This window comes from Coregonus clupeaformis, chromosome 24, assembly GCF_020615455.1.
Source record: "Coregonus clupeaformis isolate EN_2021a chromosome 24, ASM2061545v1, whole genome shotgun sequence".
NCBI classification, from domain to species: domain Eukaryota; kingdom Metazoa; phylum Chordata; class Actinopteri; order Salmoniformes; family Salmonidae; genus Coregonus; species Coregonus clupeaformis.
In genome coordinates, this window is record NC_059215.1 from 2059655 (window position 1) to 2076077 (window position 16423).

Below are 16423 nucleotides of genomic sequence, written 5' to 3' on the forward strand. Positions count from 1 at the left end.
ATACATCTCTTCCCAACTATTTTGCAATCTATATGGGACGACTGTCAATCCTTTGGTCCTTAAATGAAACTGGTATACTTTTTTATTTATCACAGTTTTCTTTAACCAATTATGTTCTTTAATGAAAGGCTGACAGACAAGTTCCTTACTTTTTCCCCCTTCCACTTTCCTCTTCCATTTTTGCGGTAAGGCTGCAATTATTTGGTTGTAATTTTGGGTAGAGCAGACATTTCCATATGTTTCTGTTAACTGCATGTGCGACATAACTCCACCAGTCCTACCGATGATATCATTTCCGAAGATTATATATTTTTTTAAACATTTGGTCCCAAAATGTTTTACAAATAAATTAGTATATTTGAGTTTAACCACAATATTTGTTGCATTATTTGTTCTGTCGTTTCTGGAGGATTACATTGAAATTGCAACCAACTTTCTATGGCTTGTTTTAGAAATAGTGACATTTGGGAGATTATTTCCTTTTCAAATAACTGAAAGTGAGAGGTTGTAATCTGAATAAAGGGAAAAAGGCCTTTCTTGAACATTGGGTGAGACAATCTTACTAATTTGCTTGAGAACCAGTTCGGATTTAAGTATAACTTTTGTATGACTGAAGCTTTTAGTGATAGGTCTAATGCTTTAATAATTTCTGTCCTCCGAATTCATATTCATTATATAAATATGCTCTTTTAATTTTGTCTGGCTTGCCGTTCCAAATAAAATTGAATATTTTTTTCTCATATAATTAAAAAAAACTGTTCGCTAGGCGTAGGCAAGACCATAAGCAAATAGGTAAACTGGGATAATACTAAAGAGTTAATCAGGGTGATTTTTCCACAAATTGACAGGTATTTTCCTTTCCATGGTAGTAAGATCTTATCTATTTTTGCTAACTTTCTATTAAAATGTATTGAAGTGAGATCATTTATTTCCTTTGGGATATGTATTCCGAGTATATCCACATCACCATCAGACCATTTTATTGGTAAACTACATGGTAATGTAAATTTTTTATTTTTTAGTGATCCAATACGTAATATAGTACATTTGTCATAATTTGGTTGTAATCCAGAGAGGTTAGAAAATGTATCTAGATCCTCTATGAGGCTGTGGAGGGATTCTAGTTGTAGATTTAAAAGAAAACATGAGTCATCAGCGTACAATGACACCTTTGTTTTTAAGCCCTGTATTTCTAATCCTCTGATATTATTATTGGATCTGATTTTAATAGCTAACATCTCGATGGCCACAATAAATAGATATGCCGATAGTGGACAACCTTGTTTCACTCCTCTTGACAGTTTAAAACTTTCAGAGAAATAGCCATTATTTACTATTTTACACCTAGGGTTACTATACATGATTTTGACCCATTTTATAAGAGATTCTCCAAAATTGAAATGCTCCAGGCATTTATATATAAACCCCAGTCGAACTTTATCAAATGCCTTTTCGAAGTCTGCTATGAATAGCAGGCCTGGTTTCCCATATTTTCCATAGTGTTCTATTGTTTCCAATACGTGCCTTATATTATCTCCAATGTATCTTCCATGTAAAAAACCTGTCTGATTAGAATGAATAATATCCGACAATACCTTTTTAATTCTATGCGCTATACATTTTGCTAGGATTTTTGCATCACAACACTGAAGTGTAAGGGGCCTCCAATTTTGTAAATGGACTGGATCTTTATATTTTCCACTTGTATCCTGTTTCAGTAATAATGAGATCAGACCTTCTTCTTGAGTGTCAGATCATCTACCATTTACATAGGAGTGGTTAAAACATACTAATAACGGTCCTCTTAGTATATCAAAAAAGGTTTGGTATACCTCGACTGGTATGCCATCCAACCCTGGAGTTTTCCCAGACTTAAAGTCTTTAATTGCATCCAGAAGTTCCTCCTCTGTAATTTCACCTTCACATGAGTCTTTCTGTGTGGCTGTTAATTTGACATTATCAATAGAAAAAAATCTCTACAATTAGCTTCAGTTAGAGGAGATGGAGGCGACTGAAAAGAAAACATATGCTTAAAGTACTTTGTTTCTTCCTTCAAAATATCATTTGGTGAATTATGGGTGACTCCGTCAATTGTAACCAGTTTCATTAAGTTCTTTTTGGTAGCATTCCTATGTTGAAGATTAAAAAAGAATTGTGTGCACTTTTCCCCATATTCCATCCAGTTTGCTTTATTTTTATAATATATTACACTTGATCTTTCTTGAATAAGTTTCTCCATTTCTTTTTGTTTTTCCTCTAATTTATTCTGAGCCTCTATGTTACAGTTTTTATTGCCATCTATCTGTTCTGTTAGACTTTCTATTTCCTTTCTTAGTATAAACTCTTTTGACCTAAATTGCTTTTGTTTTCGAGATGAGTACTGAATTGCATGGCCTCTAAAGGCACATTTAAAGGTGTCCAATACAATAAGGGGATTCACTGTACCTATGTTATGTTGGAAAAAGTCAGTTATAAATTCCTTTGTTCTAATTATAAATAAATTATCATCCAATAGGCTTTGATTAAATTTCCAATATCCTAGCCCACGTGGAAATTCAGTAAGAGTAATGTATATGCCTATTATATGATGGTCCGACCGCATTCTGTCCCCTATCAACACTTTTTTTTACTTTTGGTGCCAACGAGAATGAGATAAGAAAGAAGTCAAGACGACTAGCTTGATTCAATCTCCGCCATGTATATCTCACTAGATCAGTATATTTAAGCCTCCATATATCTACTAGTTCTAATGTATCCATGACATTCACAATTTCCTTAAGAGCATGTGGGTGATTGTTTGTGGTGTGATATCCTTTACAGTCCATTGAGCTATTTAAAACAGTATTATAATCCCCCACCATAATAATATTGTCTTGAGTTGCTTGCAGGCTTGATAATTTATTCTATATATTGTCAAATAATTGTGGATCATCATTATTTGGTCCGTAAAGGTTAATGAGCCATATCTGTTTATGGTCCAATAACATATTTAAAATAATCCATCTACCTTGCGTATCTATTTGGACAATTTGCACATTCGGATCGAAATGACTATTAATTAATATCATCACCCCTTTTGAATTTCTTTGCCCATGGGAGAAGTATATCCCCCCCATTATTTTTTCCACGCTACTTCATCTCGAATTGTTGAATGAGTTTCCTGTATACAATAGATATTATATTCCTTCTCTTTGAGCCATGTAAATATTGTTCTTCTTTTGTTATTATCAGCTAAGCCATTACAATTATAACTGGCTATACTTATTTCACCATACACCATAATGAGATACAAGTTTCAAGTCTATTTATCATTATATATGTTTGTAAATTTACCAATAAAAAATAGCGTAATGATTGAGTGTCCATATAGCTGTACCGTGATATTTGCATTGCTACGGAGTAACTCTTCAATTGTTCTCCACTAATTCCCCCGCTAAAGCCCCTCCCCATCCCAAGTTGAGCCGTCATCCCAGTGATCAGCATCCTATCCACGTCCCTCCGTATCCCTCCCACGTCCCTCCGTATCCCTAAGGCCCCAAGAGGCCAGGACCCATCCATCGGAAACAGCACACAGTGCCACCCACAAAACAGAAGCAGATTAACCGCCAAAAGCATTTCCAATGCTTTCACCTCTCTCTCTATATATATCTATATAACTATTTTTTTAAAATTATGCATATCCTATTTTCCATCATTATCAATTAATATGCGTAATAATGTCGGCAGTTCACGCGTAGGATTCTAACATATAACCCGGATTGCCATTGTATTACATTTAATTCATTGACAAGCAATTATTATCCTGGCAAATAATTCCCGTGGTCCATTCCATACCCTCCCCCCCAACATCCCCACCCCCCCACAACAGATGCCAGACAAGCACACACGCACATACTCACATACTCCAACACACTCAACCCCCCTCCTCCACAATCCACCATAAAATCAGATACTCAACGGCTGTTATATCCCAGAGCCCAACTCGAGAAATAACTTGATTTACGAGTGCACATACAGTTAAAGCTGATTGAGAAAGCATGCAGATTGAGCAGAAATTGATAACAATGTGAGATTTGATTAATCTACTTAATCTATGTCAAGTCCTAGGTGATGGAGATCAGATCCACCCTCTTCACCTGAGACACAAACACTCTGATCCCCTGTTGTAACCATTTTCCCAAGCATCTCCATGCGGTCAGACCTTTGATTATTTTGTGCCACCTGGGCCACAATGATAAACCCCCTCTCTGATTGTCCGAGTGTGACCCCCTCCCCATGGGTTACTGCAGCCAGTGTTGCCAGCACTGCCACTACCTGGGTGGGCGTACCCCACCGGAATCCCCACCGGTTAGGTAAAAGGTCGTCAAGGTTCTCATTAGCAGCTTTGAGAATTTCCTTGTATATTATGCTCTCCCATCAGGGGGCTCTGGCTTTGTAGGACCAACCCTGCCAGGCAGGCTCAGAATCTTGAGGGGGCGGTGCTGCTCAAGTAGGTCTCTGACTGCATTTATTTCTCTGTTTAGGCTGCTTATTCACAGCAGGTCCATAAAAGAGATGGGAACTTCTCTTTGGTGTATGGGTCGCTCAGGTGGGTGTCCAGGTTATAGGGTTAGGGATCTTTCCATCATGATAGGACAATGAAAAATTAGATTAGATGTATACTATATTTAAAAATGTATATCCCTCATCTACACAAAATTGAAAGCTCTCTCTCACTACCCCTGCTCATAGACCCCCGGTCGGCTCTGGGATATGCAACCATTTCCCCTCTCACTCACTTAACGCCGCACCTTTTCAAACACAAAAATGCACACCACATGGTTGACTATTGCAGAGGACTATTGCAATAAACTACATAAGATCATTATCCATTATTGCCTGTTTTTAGAATTTTAAATACTTTTTGGGAGTGTTTGAAATTGGGATCCTTTGCGCCGGACAAGGGCATTTCCAGGCATAGAGCCGACATGGAAATGAATAGTATTGAAAGTATTTAGAAAATTCCAAAACAAATATTTTCCTGAGAAAATCCCCCTAAATGTCAATTTTTGGCTAAAATAATGCAACAAAATCAATTTTTTCAACTATAAAAATAAAGTTTCCCTGCCGGACAAGGATTGTCCCGACTGTCAAGAATCCCTGAGCTAATTTCCTGCTATTTTACACATTTTGCCATGAGGCTGAGAAAGATATTTGCAATTTTAAAGCTACATTGAACAAAAATATCAATGCAACATAAAAAGTGTTGGTCCCATGTTTCATGAGTTGAAATAAAAAAAAATCCCAGATATATTCCACTCACACAAAAAGCTTATTTCTCTCAGATTTTAAGGAGTATTTCTGTCTGTAATAAAGCCTTTTTGTGGGAAAAACTCATTCTGATTGGCTGAGCGTGGCTCCCCAGTGGGTGGGCCTGGCTGCCAAGTGGGTGTGCCTAGCCCTCCCAGGCCCACCTATGGATGCACCCCTGCCCAGTCATGTGAAATCCATAGATTAGGGCCTAATTTATTTATTTCAATTCACTTATTTCCTTTTTCAGTATGAACTGTAACTCAGCAAAATCTTTTAAATTGTTGCATGTTGCATTTATATCTTTGTTCAGTATAATTTCCTGTAATTCAAAAAAAGATTTTCATGGCTTATACAATAATATTCTTATTTTTTAGCTCGTGGGGATGTGTGCGATGCCTGTGGGGGTGATATCCTGCTTACAGACATCAACAATAACTTAACTTTAATATGCCAAAACAGGCACCTTTAAGAGCCAATAATGGCAGTCTTGACACATTTGTTGTTGATTTCTGTACGTAGATGATACTGTATTTTGTAATTTAACGGAGTTCACCTTTAAACTTAAAATTCATTGATTGATCCACAATTTTAAAAAGCCAAGTCATATGAAACAATTTATTTACAGAATACATTTGATTCAATTATTAATTCATTAGGCAAATAGCTAAATATGTGCTCGTTAGAAATATCACATTATTAAATATTGTCAACTTTCCACTAAAGGTTTTTACAGTGATGTGGTATACACACTGTAAGCAAAGTCCTAGAGCCAGCTAATGTCTAGAGGTAAATCTGACTGTACTCATAAAATGTACTAATAACACTGATTGGGTATGAATTGATATTGAAATAAACTATTTAGCCTGCATGTGATAATGATAAGGAATAATGTTGAATTAAACTCTAAACCAAAATATAATAGTGATTACACATGAGATATACAGTATGGACAAGCCTTAGTTGTATAGGTTTAGGCCCAATATTTATAAATCACAAAATTGGACCAAAAACATTTTTGCGTAAAAACATTTTATAAACAAAGCTCCTGATTAGTTGCCATGTAACAAGTTGTACTTGTTGGTTGTGCATTTGGGTATAGGTCAAATAAAGGCAATCGGTGATTGTTAAGACAGGATCCAAGCTATAAACCAACATCTGACAATCAGTCAAATTATGGTCATGGCCAAAACATCAATCAAAAATGTAAATCGTCACAATTCCTACTGACAATAAAAAAAGAGAATTCTAGTCGCAATGCCGCTATCGTCCCTCCATCCCCTTAACCAATGATCTATGTACATTTCTTTAACACAATAGTGGTGGAGATGCATTATATTCATCGAATGTCTCAGACATTGCAGTCAGACGTTGTAGCAACGTTGTACCTGTAGTTCTGAGATGAGAAGTATCTGTAGAATAGACTCAAAGACCAGAGATTCTCCTGCATTTCCCACTCTCTTTGATCCACATTTTTGGGAGAAAATCAGTCAAGTGCATCTGTGTGTGTGTGCATGTTTTTGATTTGGCATGTTATGAGGAAGGGTTGTATGTATCCTTCTATGTTTTAATGAGACAGTGTAATAGCCCTCGAGGCCTACTACACTCAACAGCGGGATCAATTACTTTCCAGATCACTTGATGTTGCCACGGGAACCGCTCTGTTTAGTCATGGTGGTCAGCATCTGGCTGATGTAAGAGGTCAGGAGGTCGTCCATCTTGTAGCCCTGTGGTCACAAAGACAAACCAGTTCAAAGGTACATTAATGTTTTGCCATATTTCATGGTAGCCTATGAATCAGACCTGTGTTCAAATAGTAGTATCTGTCAAATACTTTTACATGCACTTGATTGAGCTTGCCTGGCGCAATGGAGCCAACAGAATAGTCCCAAAAGTGAAAACCTGCTCAACTGTCACTCCAAGCCGGCTCTCAAAACAAGACACTGTATCAAGAACAAAATCAAACGAGCTAAAACGAGCCACCAGATGGCAGTTTCTTGTCATTGTTGTTAGCTATCTGGCCATCCAGAACCCCAACAACACAGAGCCTTCTAACCCTTTGAGGTGTGCGTATCGTTTCACGACGTTGTCAGCTAACCTGTCTATACAGTGCATTCGGAAAGTATTCAGACTCCTTGACTTTTTCCACATTTTGTTATGTTACAGCCTTATTCAATTTTTTTATGCTCATCAATCTGCACACAATACCCCATAATGACAAAGCAAAAACAGGTTTTTAGAAATTGCTGCTAATGTTTTACAAATGGAAATATTACATTTACATAAGTATTCAGACCCTTTACTCAGTACTTTGTTGAAGCACCTTTGGCAGCGTTTACAGCTTAGTCTTTTTGGTTATGACGATACAAGCTTGGCACACCTGTATTTGGGGAGTTTCTCTCATTCTTCTCTGCAGATCCTGTCAAGCTCTGTCAGGTTGGATGGGGAGCGTCGCTGCACAGCTATTTTCAGGTCTCTCCAGAGATGTTCGATTGGGTTCAAGTCCGGGCTCTGGCTGGGCCACTCAAGGACATTCAGAGACTTGTCCCGAAGCCACTCCTGCGTTGTCTTGGCTGTGTGCTTAGATTCGTTGTCCTGTTGGAAGGTGAAACTTCGCCCCAGTCTGAGGTCCTGAGTGCTCTGGAGCATGTTTTCATCAAGGATCTCTCTGTACTTTGCTCCGTTCATCTTTCCCTTGATCATGACCTTGATCTAGTCTCCCAGTCCCTGCCGATGAAAAACATCCACACAGCATGACGCTGACACCATGCTTCACTGTAGGGATGGTGCCAGATTTTCTCCAGACGTGCCGCTTGGCATTCAGGCCAAAGAGTTCAATCTTGGTTTCATCAGACCAGAGAATCTTGTTTCTCATGGTCAGAGTCCTTTAGGTGCCTTTTGGCAATCTCCAAGCAGGCTGTTATGTGCCTTTTACTGAGGAGTTGCTTCCATCTGGCCACTCTACGATAAATGCTATGAGTGCTGCAGAGATGGTTGTCCTTCTGGAAGGTTCTCCCATTTCAACAGAGGAACTCTGGAGCTCTGTCAGAGTGACCATCGGGTTCTTGGTCACCTCCCTGACCAAGGCCCTTCTCCCCAATTGCTCAGTTTGGCTGGGCGGCCAGCTCTAGGAAGAGTCTTGGTGGTTCCAAACTTCTTCCATTTAAGAATGATGGAGGCCACTGTGTTCTTGGGGACCTTCAATGCTGCAGATATTTTTTGGTATCCTTCCCCAGATCTGTGCCTCAACACAATCATGTCTCGGAGCTCTACTGAGAATTCCTTCGACCTCATGGCTTGGTTTTTGCTCTGACATGCACTGTCAACTGTGGGACCTTATATAGACAGGAGTGTGCCTTTCCAAATCATGTCCAATCAATAGAATTTACCACAGGTGGACTCCAATCAAGTTGTAGAAACATCTCAAGGATGATCAATAGAAACAGGATGCACCTGAGCTCAATTTCGAGTCTCACAGCAAAGGGTCTGAATACTGTTTTCTGTTTTGATTTTTAATAAATTTGCAAAAAATTCTAAAAACCTTTTTCACTTTTTCACTTTGCCATTATGATTATTGATGCGATTTTTTATTTATTTTTAGACTAAGGGTGTAACATAACATGTTCTGAATACTTTCCAAATGCACTGTATGTGTAGAGTGTGAGGAATCTTTCTAAAATAGGCTACCCCTAAATACTGTATACCAACACTGCCTGAGAGCCATTGACATCTCATGTGATGTCATATTGTGAGTGTTGAAATGTCCAGTAGCTCACCAGTGAGGTCTCACACAGCAGCTTGGTGCCTCGGACCAGGTTGCCGATGGTGATGTGGAAGTAGGTGTTTCCACTGCTCCAGTTGGAGATCTTAGTGAACGGGTGTGTCGTTAAGATGTCCTGTTCAGGTGGGAATTGGAGAAATACTTGTTTAGCACACACACACACATACACAACTTCCATGACACACACACACTCACCTTTGACTTGGGGTCGATCAGGCTGACACCATGTTTGTTTATTGCTATCAAGAGGGTCTCTGGGAAGTTTGGATCAGTGGTTTGCTGTTGAATAGGAGAACATCCATTAAGTTGTAATTGGTATCTTATAAACCTATAACGAACAAATTGAGTTTGTGAACTATTTTTTATTAATCATATAGATAAATACTGTGATTGAGGCAGACATTAGGCAGATGTATAGACTGACAGAGATAATAAATAAATAAAACAACAATACATCAAAAGAAAGTAGCAAGGAATTCACAGCAACTCTCTAACCAGGTCAATGATAATAGTCCATGACCTGAGATTGAGTTGAGTGTTCTGAACATTGATCAAGAAAAGTTATTTGAACATTGGAACAAAAACCTCCTAAAGTACCAAACAGCACTCAAATGGACACGGTAACTCTAATGCACTAATAACCCAACAAACAATTATCATTCTGCCCCAGTTCTGCACAATAACATGAATTCATACAGAAATCCATACAGCATTCCTATAGAAATCTTTACCTTGACTTCAAAGAAGGCCGAGCCAAATGTAGGCCACTTGAAGATGACTTTGAGGAATGAGAGCTTGGCCTCCTCTCGAGTCTTCCCCGACTGCTTGTTGAACAACGCCACTATAGACTGTGAGACAGAAAATCAAGCAGCAGAGAGTGTGACCAAATATGATTTAAACCCCGGTTTCTTATGCACTACAAGCCTGTGAACTGACCTAAAGCTTAGACACTCATTTGAGGAGCTAGCGCAAGTCTTCAGGTCTCAGGCAAGGTTACTCATCACGCAAGCGTAGTACACTGAACTACTGTACCTCTGCTAAATTAGCACAAAATCCTTGCTCAGCCAATGTAATTAGCATGTCGTTATACATTTGTGATGACACAATAACTAGGATCCATGGAGCCTTACAAAAATGAATTTGTTGCGGCAAACTTCCCGTAAGTTTGCGGCAAATTTGCTGCAAACTAAATAGTGTGCCACAAAATCAAGTTAAAATTTTATTAGTCATATGTACAGGATAGAAATGATATACACTGTTGAACCAAATGCAGGTTCCTTCTCAACAATAAGAAATAATACAAGATAAGAATATGAACATAAAGTAAATGGCTCAGTAGAATAGAATAAACATTTTAGCATAAGTATGATACAGGAAGGCACAATTATAGTCCAATATTTACATGTGTTTTGGGGAAGGGAGAATTGGGGGGCAAGTGTTTAAATTGTGCAGTATTTAGCTATCATAATACGAGTCTGGTAGCAGAAGTTGTGATGTGTGTGTAGCATGAATGTATATATGGGTGGGTGTGTGCATGAGTGAGTGCATGTGTGCTAAGGTGAGGAGAATCAGAGCAGGTGGTCAATCCAGTTCAGTGTTCAGCAGTCTGATGGCTTGAAGATAGAAACTATCTCTGAGCCTGTTGGTATCAGACCTCATGCTCTGATACTGGTGTGTGGGCTCCTTGATGATGCTGCGGGCCTTTCTCAGGCACTGTTTTGAGTAGATGTCCTGGATGGGTGGGAGCACTATCCCAGTGATGTACTGGGCCGTCTTCACCACCCACTGGAGGGCCTTGCGGTACTGGCACCAGAATGCAAGTTCACCTACCTCCTCCGTACAGGCTGACACGTCATTATTGGTTATCAGGCCTACAACCATGGTGTCGTCAGCAAACTTGATGATGCAGTTGTGGGTGAACAGGAAGTACAGCAGAGGGCTGAGGACACACCCCTGGTGGGTCCCTGTGTTAAGAGTCAGTGTGGAGCAGGTGTTGTTGCCAATCCTCACAGCCTGTGGTCTGCCCGTCAGGAAGTCCAGGATCCAGTTGCAGAGGGTGTTGTCCAGACCCAGGGCTCTGAGCTTGGTGTCGAGCTTGGAGGGAACAATATTGTTTAATGCTGAACTGTAGTCAATGAACAGAATTCTCACATAGGTGTTCCTCTTGTCCAGATGTGTTATTGGCCGTGTGAATAGCAATGGAAAAGGCATATTTTGTGGATTTGTTGGAGCGGTAGGCAAATTGGAGTGCGTCCAGTGTGCCTGGCATGCTGGCCTTGATGTGGGCCAAGGCCAGCCTATCGAAGTACTTCATGATGACTGGGGTGAGTGAGACGGGGCAATATTCATTTTGGTATGTCACCTTGTTTTTCTTGGGCACTGGGACGATGGTGGTCTCCTTGAAGCAGGTGGGGACTACAGCCTGGAACAGGGACAGGTTGAAGATGACCGAGAAGACGCCCACCAGCTGCTCAGCAGACACTCTGAGGACGCGGCCAGGGATGCCATCTAGGCCGGCGGCTTTGTGTCTATTCACCCTTTTGAGAGTCAGCCTTGGACGTCCGGAGCAGCGAGAGTCTTCCTGGATGGCTCGGTATTGTATGCCTCGAAACGAGCATAAAATGTGTTAAGCTCGTCTGGGAGCTATAAATGTTGCCAGAAATGTTGCAAATGTTTGTCACTAGTGGTGAATCTGCCATAATAATAATACTTATTGCCACTAGTGGCAAACAGTTCACCAGACCCCAGCAAAAATCTGATTTTCTTTTCACTACTTTCATTTATCTGCATGTCCAGTCCTTATATTTAGCCTCACAATTAAGTGTTTTAACATTTTCTTTTCAGGACAACCAGGGCTACAAGTAGAACACAAAAACATAAGGTCCGCCAAGCAAAAACCTGATAAAAATGAATTTATAAGAATTCAGTAAGTACAGAAATGGTTTGCTCAGCGGGAAATTAATATCCAACTAGTTAGTGACAACTGTGTAGAGTTTGGAGTTTGTGACAGCAACTATGTGAGGTTATTACAGTATTATAGGCACTATGATCGTCTATGTAGAAGAACTCCTTACATTCTAACTACTCGTGTGACTTATGAGCATCATAGAGACAGCATTACATGTTCGTGAGAGTCTCAGCTTTTCATAAATGAGCTCAAACCATTCAGACTTTAAAGACGTTTTTGTGAGAAGAACCGTCCCCAGGCACCTTCCGGATCCACCCTCACAAACACCACTCTAGCTCAAACACACAATGTTTAAATGGGGTTAGAAGTCCAAAACGCACTTGCGAGTTAAACATCCTAAGGTCAACATCCCCATAGTGTTCACATTTCTCTCATGTAAATGTTGTAACTACATAAAAATATTAAATAAACAATTTATTTAGCATGCTGATGATTTCAAGTTGTATTGGATTTATTTTTATCTGATAAGAAATGGAATACATGTTGTTTAGTGTATTTTGAACATTTAGTATGTTTAGTTTAGTTCTCTGTTTGAAGCACGTTCATTTAAAATTATGTGATGTTGATACAACATTTCAATGTTGTTAATACATAAAGTAACCAAAAACCTGATCTAATTTCCATATTCATAATCAGTAGAATGTTCACCACAAGTTTCCTAGAATTGTTTGCCAGAAGTTCACAAGTCACCGCAAATTTGCCGCAACAGTTTGCCACAAAAGCAATTTGCATGTGAAAATATGAGCTTGCTGCAGATTTGCGGCAAATTGGCCAAATATTTGCCAGAACTGTTTGCCAGAAGACTGTTTCTTCGGTAAGGGTTTCACAAAGAATGGGATCTACATTCAGGTTCCCCCTCTTATTCTTTATAACCTAAAATACAAAACTGATCCTAGATCAGCACTCCTATAGTTTTTCTCGGTCAGGTCACGCGGTCCAGATAAACTAGTCCTATAGGAATTCTGATTTTACGACTCACCCGTTTCCAGTCGTCAGGCGAGAGGTGTCTGATCTGGTCCTGAGGGATCAGCTCCTTCAGCATCTTGGGAATGTTGGGAAACTGGGATTTGTCCTCCTCGAACTTCACCCTGTAGATCAGCGCTCCCAGCTGGAAAACCTCTTCCCGGGAACACTTGTGGTAACCACGGAGATACTTGGGAAGCTCCTGAAGAGAGAGCAGTGAGGAGGGTCAATACACTTAAGACAAATATGCAGACAGTCAAGCACACACAAGCATGTAATTTACTATTTATATTTTTGACTTTACTATTTATATTTTTAACTACTTTTACTTCACTACATTCCTAAAGAAAATAATGTACTTTTTACTCCATACATTTTCCATGACATCCAAAATTACCCGTTACATTTTGAATGCTTAGCAGGACAGGAAAATGGTCCAATTCACAAACTTATCAAGAGAACATCCCTGGTCATCCCTACTGCCTCTGATCTGGCAGACTCACTAAACACACATGCTTCGTTTGTAAATGATGTCTGAGTGTTGGAGTGTGACCCTGACAATCAGTAAATAAAATAAAAACAAGAAAATGGTGCTGTCTGGTTTGCTTAATATAAGGAATTTGAAATAATTAATACTTTTGATACTTAAGTATACACTACCAGTCAAAAGTTTGGACACACCTACTCATTCAAGGATTTTTCTTTATTTTTACAACCTTTTACATTGTAGAATAATAGTGAAGACATCAAAACTATTAAATAACACATATTGAATCATGTAGTAACCAAAAAAGGCAAGAACAGCTCAAATAAGCAAAGAGGAATGAAAGTCCATCATTACTTTAAGACATGAAGGTCAGTCAATATGGAAAATGTCAAGAACTTTGAAAGTTTCTTCAAGTGCAATCGCAAAAACCATCAAGCACTATGATGAAACTGGCTCTCATGAGGACCGCCACAGGAATGGAAGACCCAGAGTTACCTCTGCTGCAGAGGATAAGTTCATTAGAGTTGCCTGCCTCAGAAATTGCAGCCCAAATAAATGCTTCACAGAGTTCAAGTAACAGACACATCTCAACATCAACTGCTCAGAGGGGACTGTGTGAATCAGGCCTTCATGGTCGAATTGCTGCAAAGAAACCACTACTAAAGGGACACTAATAATAAGAAGAGACCTGCTTGGACCAAGAAACACGAGCAATGGACATTAGACCGGTGGAAATTTGTCCTTTGGTCTGGAGTCCAAATTTGAGATTTTTGGTTCCAACCGCCGTGTCTTTGTGAGACGCGGTGTGGGTGAACGGATGATCTCCGCATGTGTAGTTCCCACCATAAAGCATGGAGGAGGAGGTGTTATGGTGTGGGGGTGCTTTGCTGGTGACACTGTCTGTGATTTATTTAGAATTCAAGGCACACTTAACCAGCATGGCTACCACAGCATTCTGCAGCGATACGCCATCCCATCTGGTTTGGGCTTAGTGGGACTATCATTTGTTTTTCAACAGGACAATGACCCAACACACCTCCAGGCTGTGTAAGGGCCATTTTACCAAGAAGGAGAGTGATGGAGTGCTGCATCAGATGACCTGGCCTCCACAATCCCCGACCTCAACCCAATTGAGATGGTTTGGGATGAGTCGGACGGCAGAGAGAAGGAAAAGCAGCCAACAAGTGCTCAGCATATGTGGGAACTCCATTCAAGACTGTTGGAAAAGCATTCCAGGTGAAGCTGGTTGAGAGAATGCCAAGCGTGTGCAAAGCTGTCATCAAGGCAAAGGGTGGCTATTTGAAGAATCTCAAATATATAATTCATTTATTTTTATCATTTTAATGACGTCTTTATTATAAGGTCAATAAAAATACAGACCTGAATGTCATGGCGTAATTCGCACTCTGCACACACACACGCACGCACACACACCTGGTTGTAGTGAAAGATGGAGTCGGCCATGGAGTCTTTCCCTGGCATGGTATTGGTCCATAGTTTCTTCATGAAGAACACCTGATAGCTCAGTGAAGGCACTACACCTGCAGATTGACGATAGAGAGAGATTCAGGACATACTTCTCATATTAATACATCTACATAGATGGCAAGTTCCCCAACCCAAGCTTAACCTTCACCTATCATTAACCCTTGCCACAACCACAACGTGTTGACATGACACACCATGTTTGATGAAATGTTTATGTGGCCCAACCCTGAAGGCCGCACTGGGTGCTGAAAGTTGGATCATCAATGAATCCTTAGGATTAATAGGGTGGTTGACTTTCTTTCTTGTGGACCTAGCAAATGTCAGATGCCTATGGAAAAGTTGAAAGGAGACTTCTTTAAGAGACTTTAGAGAACTCATATTTTGATCAGAATGACAAAGATCTAAGATTAGATATGGTTGTTTCTCTTAGAAAAGCACCCCCCCAAAAAATGTTTTGTTGAATAAAGCTAATTTTTGTCTTGGAGAATTAAAGGTGATAAAGAACAGATCTAATCTTGGATAATCTTCATATGGGTAACCTTTCTACTGAATCTAGGGTCCTTTACAGTTAACGTCTTTACCGTCCTTTGCGGGTCTAGCTTTTTTGATCCAGTCGGTCAGATGCCTTACAAAGTCAAAGAAGAAATCCCCCTCAGGCACACTGATGACCTGGAAACAACCAGCAAAGGTCAAAGGTCAAACACAAATATTGATACAGTTTATCTAGAATCATTTGAATCACCCTCACATTCCGACAGTAGTGAAATCTTACAAAAATAACATAAATTGGTGTAAACTCCTAGTGGAGGTATAGAGAAGTATATAATCTTTCAAAACAGCCCAGTTTTGAATTATTAAGATCTGCGACTCATACTGTAATATTTTGTATATAATTTGGATAAATATTATGAAATTATATATATTATTTGGGTGTATTTTTGTATGTTATTAGAACACAATCTTGTACTGATCCAGAGGGCAAACTTTTGCATGGGTCATAATGACGTAATTTCTGGTTGTAAATGGTTCTTGTTTACAACCAGCTTACAAACAGGATTCATCAAGAAGTCAGGGAAAGATGTCATATTTTGGTTGTTATCTGGTCATATAAGCAGATTACAACCAGGTAAATACGTAATGTTTAAAAAAACATAATTTTACAACCAGTATACACCCTGACCGCAAAGTAAAAAAACATGTCCTAATGATGTCATTGCAACCAGTTTTTCTCGCTGGGGAGGCTTAGCAGTAAAAGGGGAAACAGCCGCACTGTTCACCCCAGCGCCTTGGCTATTGTTTTTGTTTTGTTGATGAAATGGAGGAGAGGAGCATCCAGCATCATGGTAAAAAAAAGTCGCAGTACATATTCTGCTGTTCTATCACACCTTCAATGATGTCCGAGGGAAAGAAACTGTTCTTTGTTTGAAGTAATTTCTTTGTTGTTGTA

The 16423-nt window shown here is 39.6% G+C and overlaps 1 protein-coding gene across 1 annotated transcript in view; it reads right to left on the minus strand.

Moving 5' to 3' along the window:
* Positions 1-5972: 5972 nt before the first annotated feature.
* LOC121537772 (unconventional myosin-VIIa-like) overlaps positions 5973-16423 on the minus strand; it is a 59818-nt gene continuing 49367 nt past the window's right edge. The window contains exons 42-48 of the mRNA XM_045206831.1: positions 15558-15645; positions 14923-15029; positions 13018-13203; positions 9802-9918; positions 9266-9349; positions 9066-9185; positions 5973-7016 (exon numbers count right to left, since the gene is read on the minus strand). Of these exons, the coding sequence (XP_045062766.1) occupies positions 6924-7016; positions 9066-9185; positions 9266-9349; positions 9802-9918; positions 13018-13203; positions 14923-15029; positions 15558-15645 (795 nt within the window). The 3' untranslated portion in view covers positions 5973-6923. The remainder of the gene's footprint in view (positions 7017-9065; positions 9186-9265; positions 9350-9801; positions 9919-13017; positions 13204-14922; positions 15030-15557; positions 15646-16423) is intronic.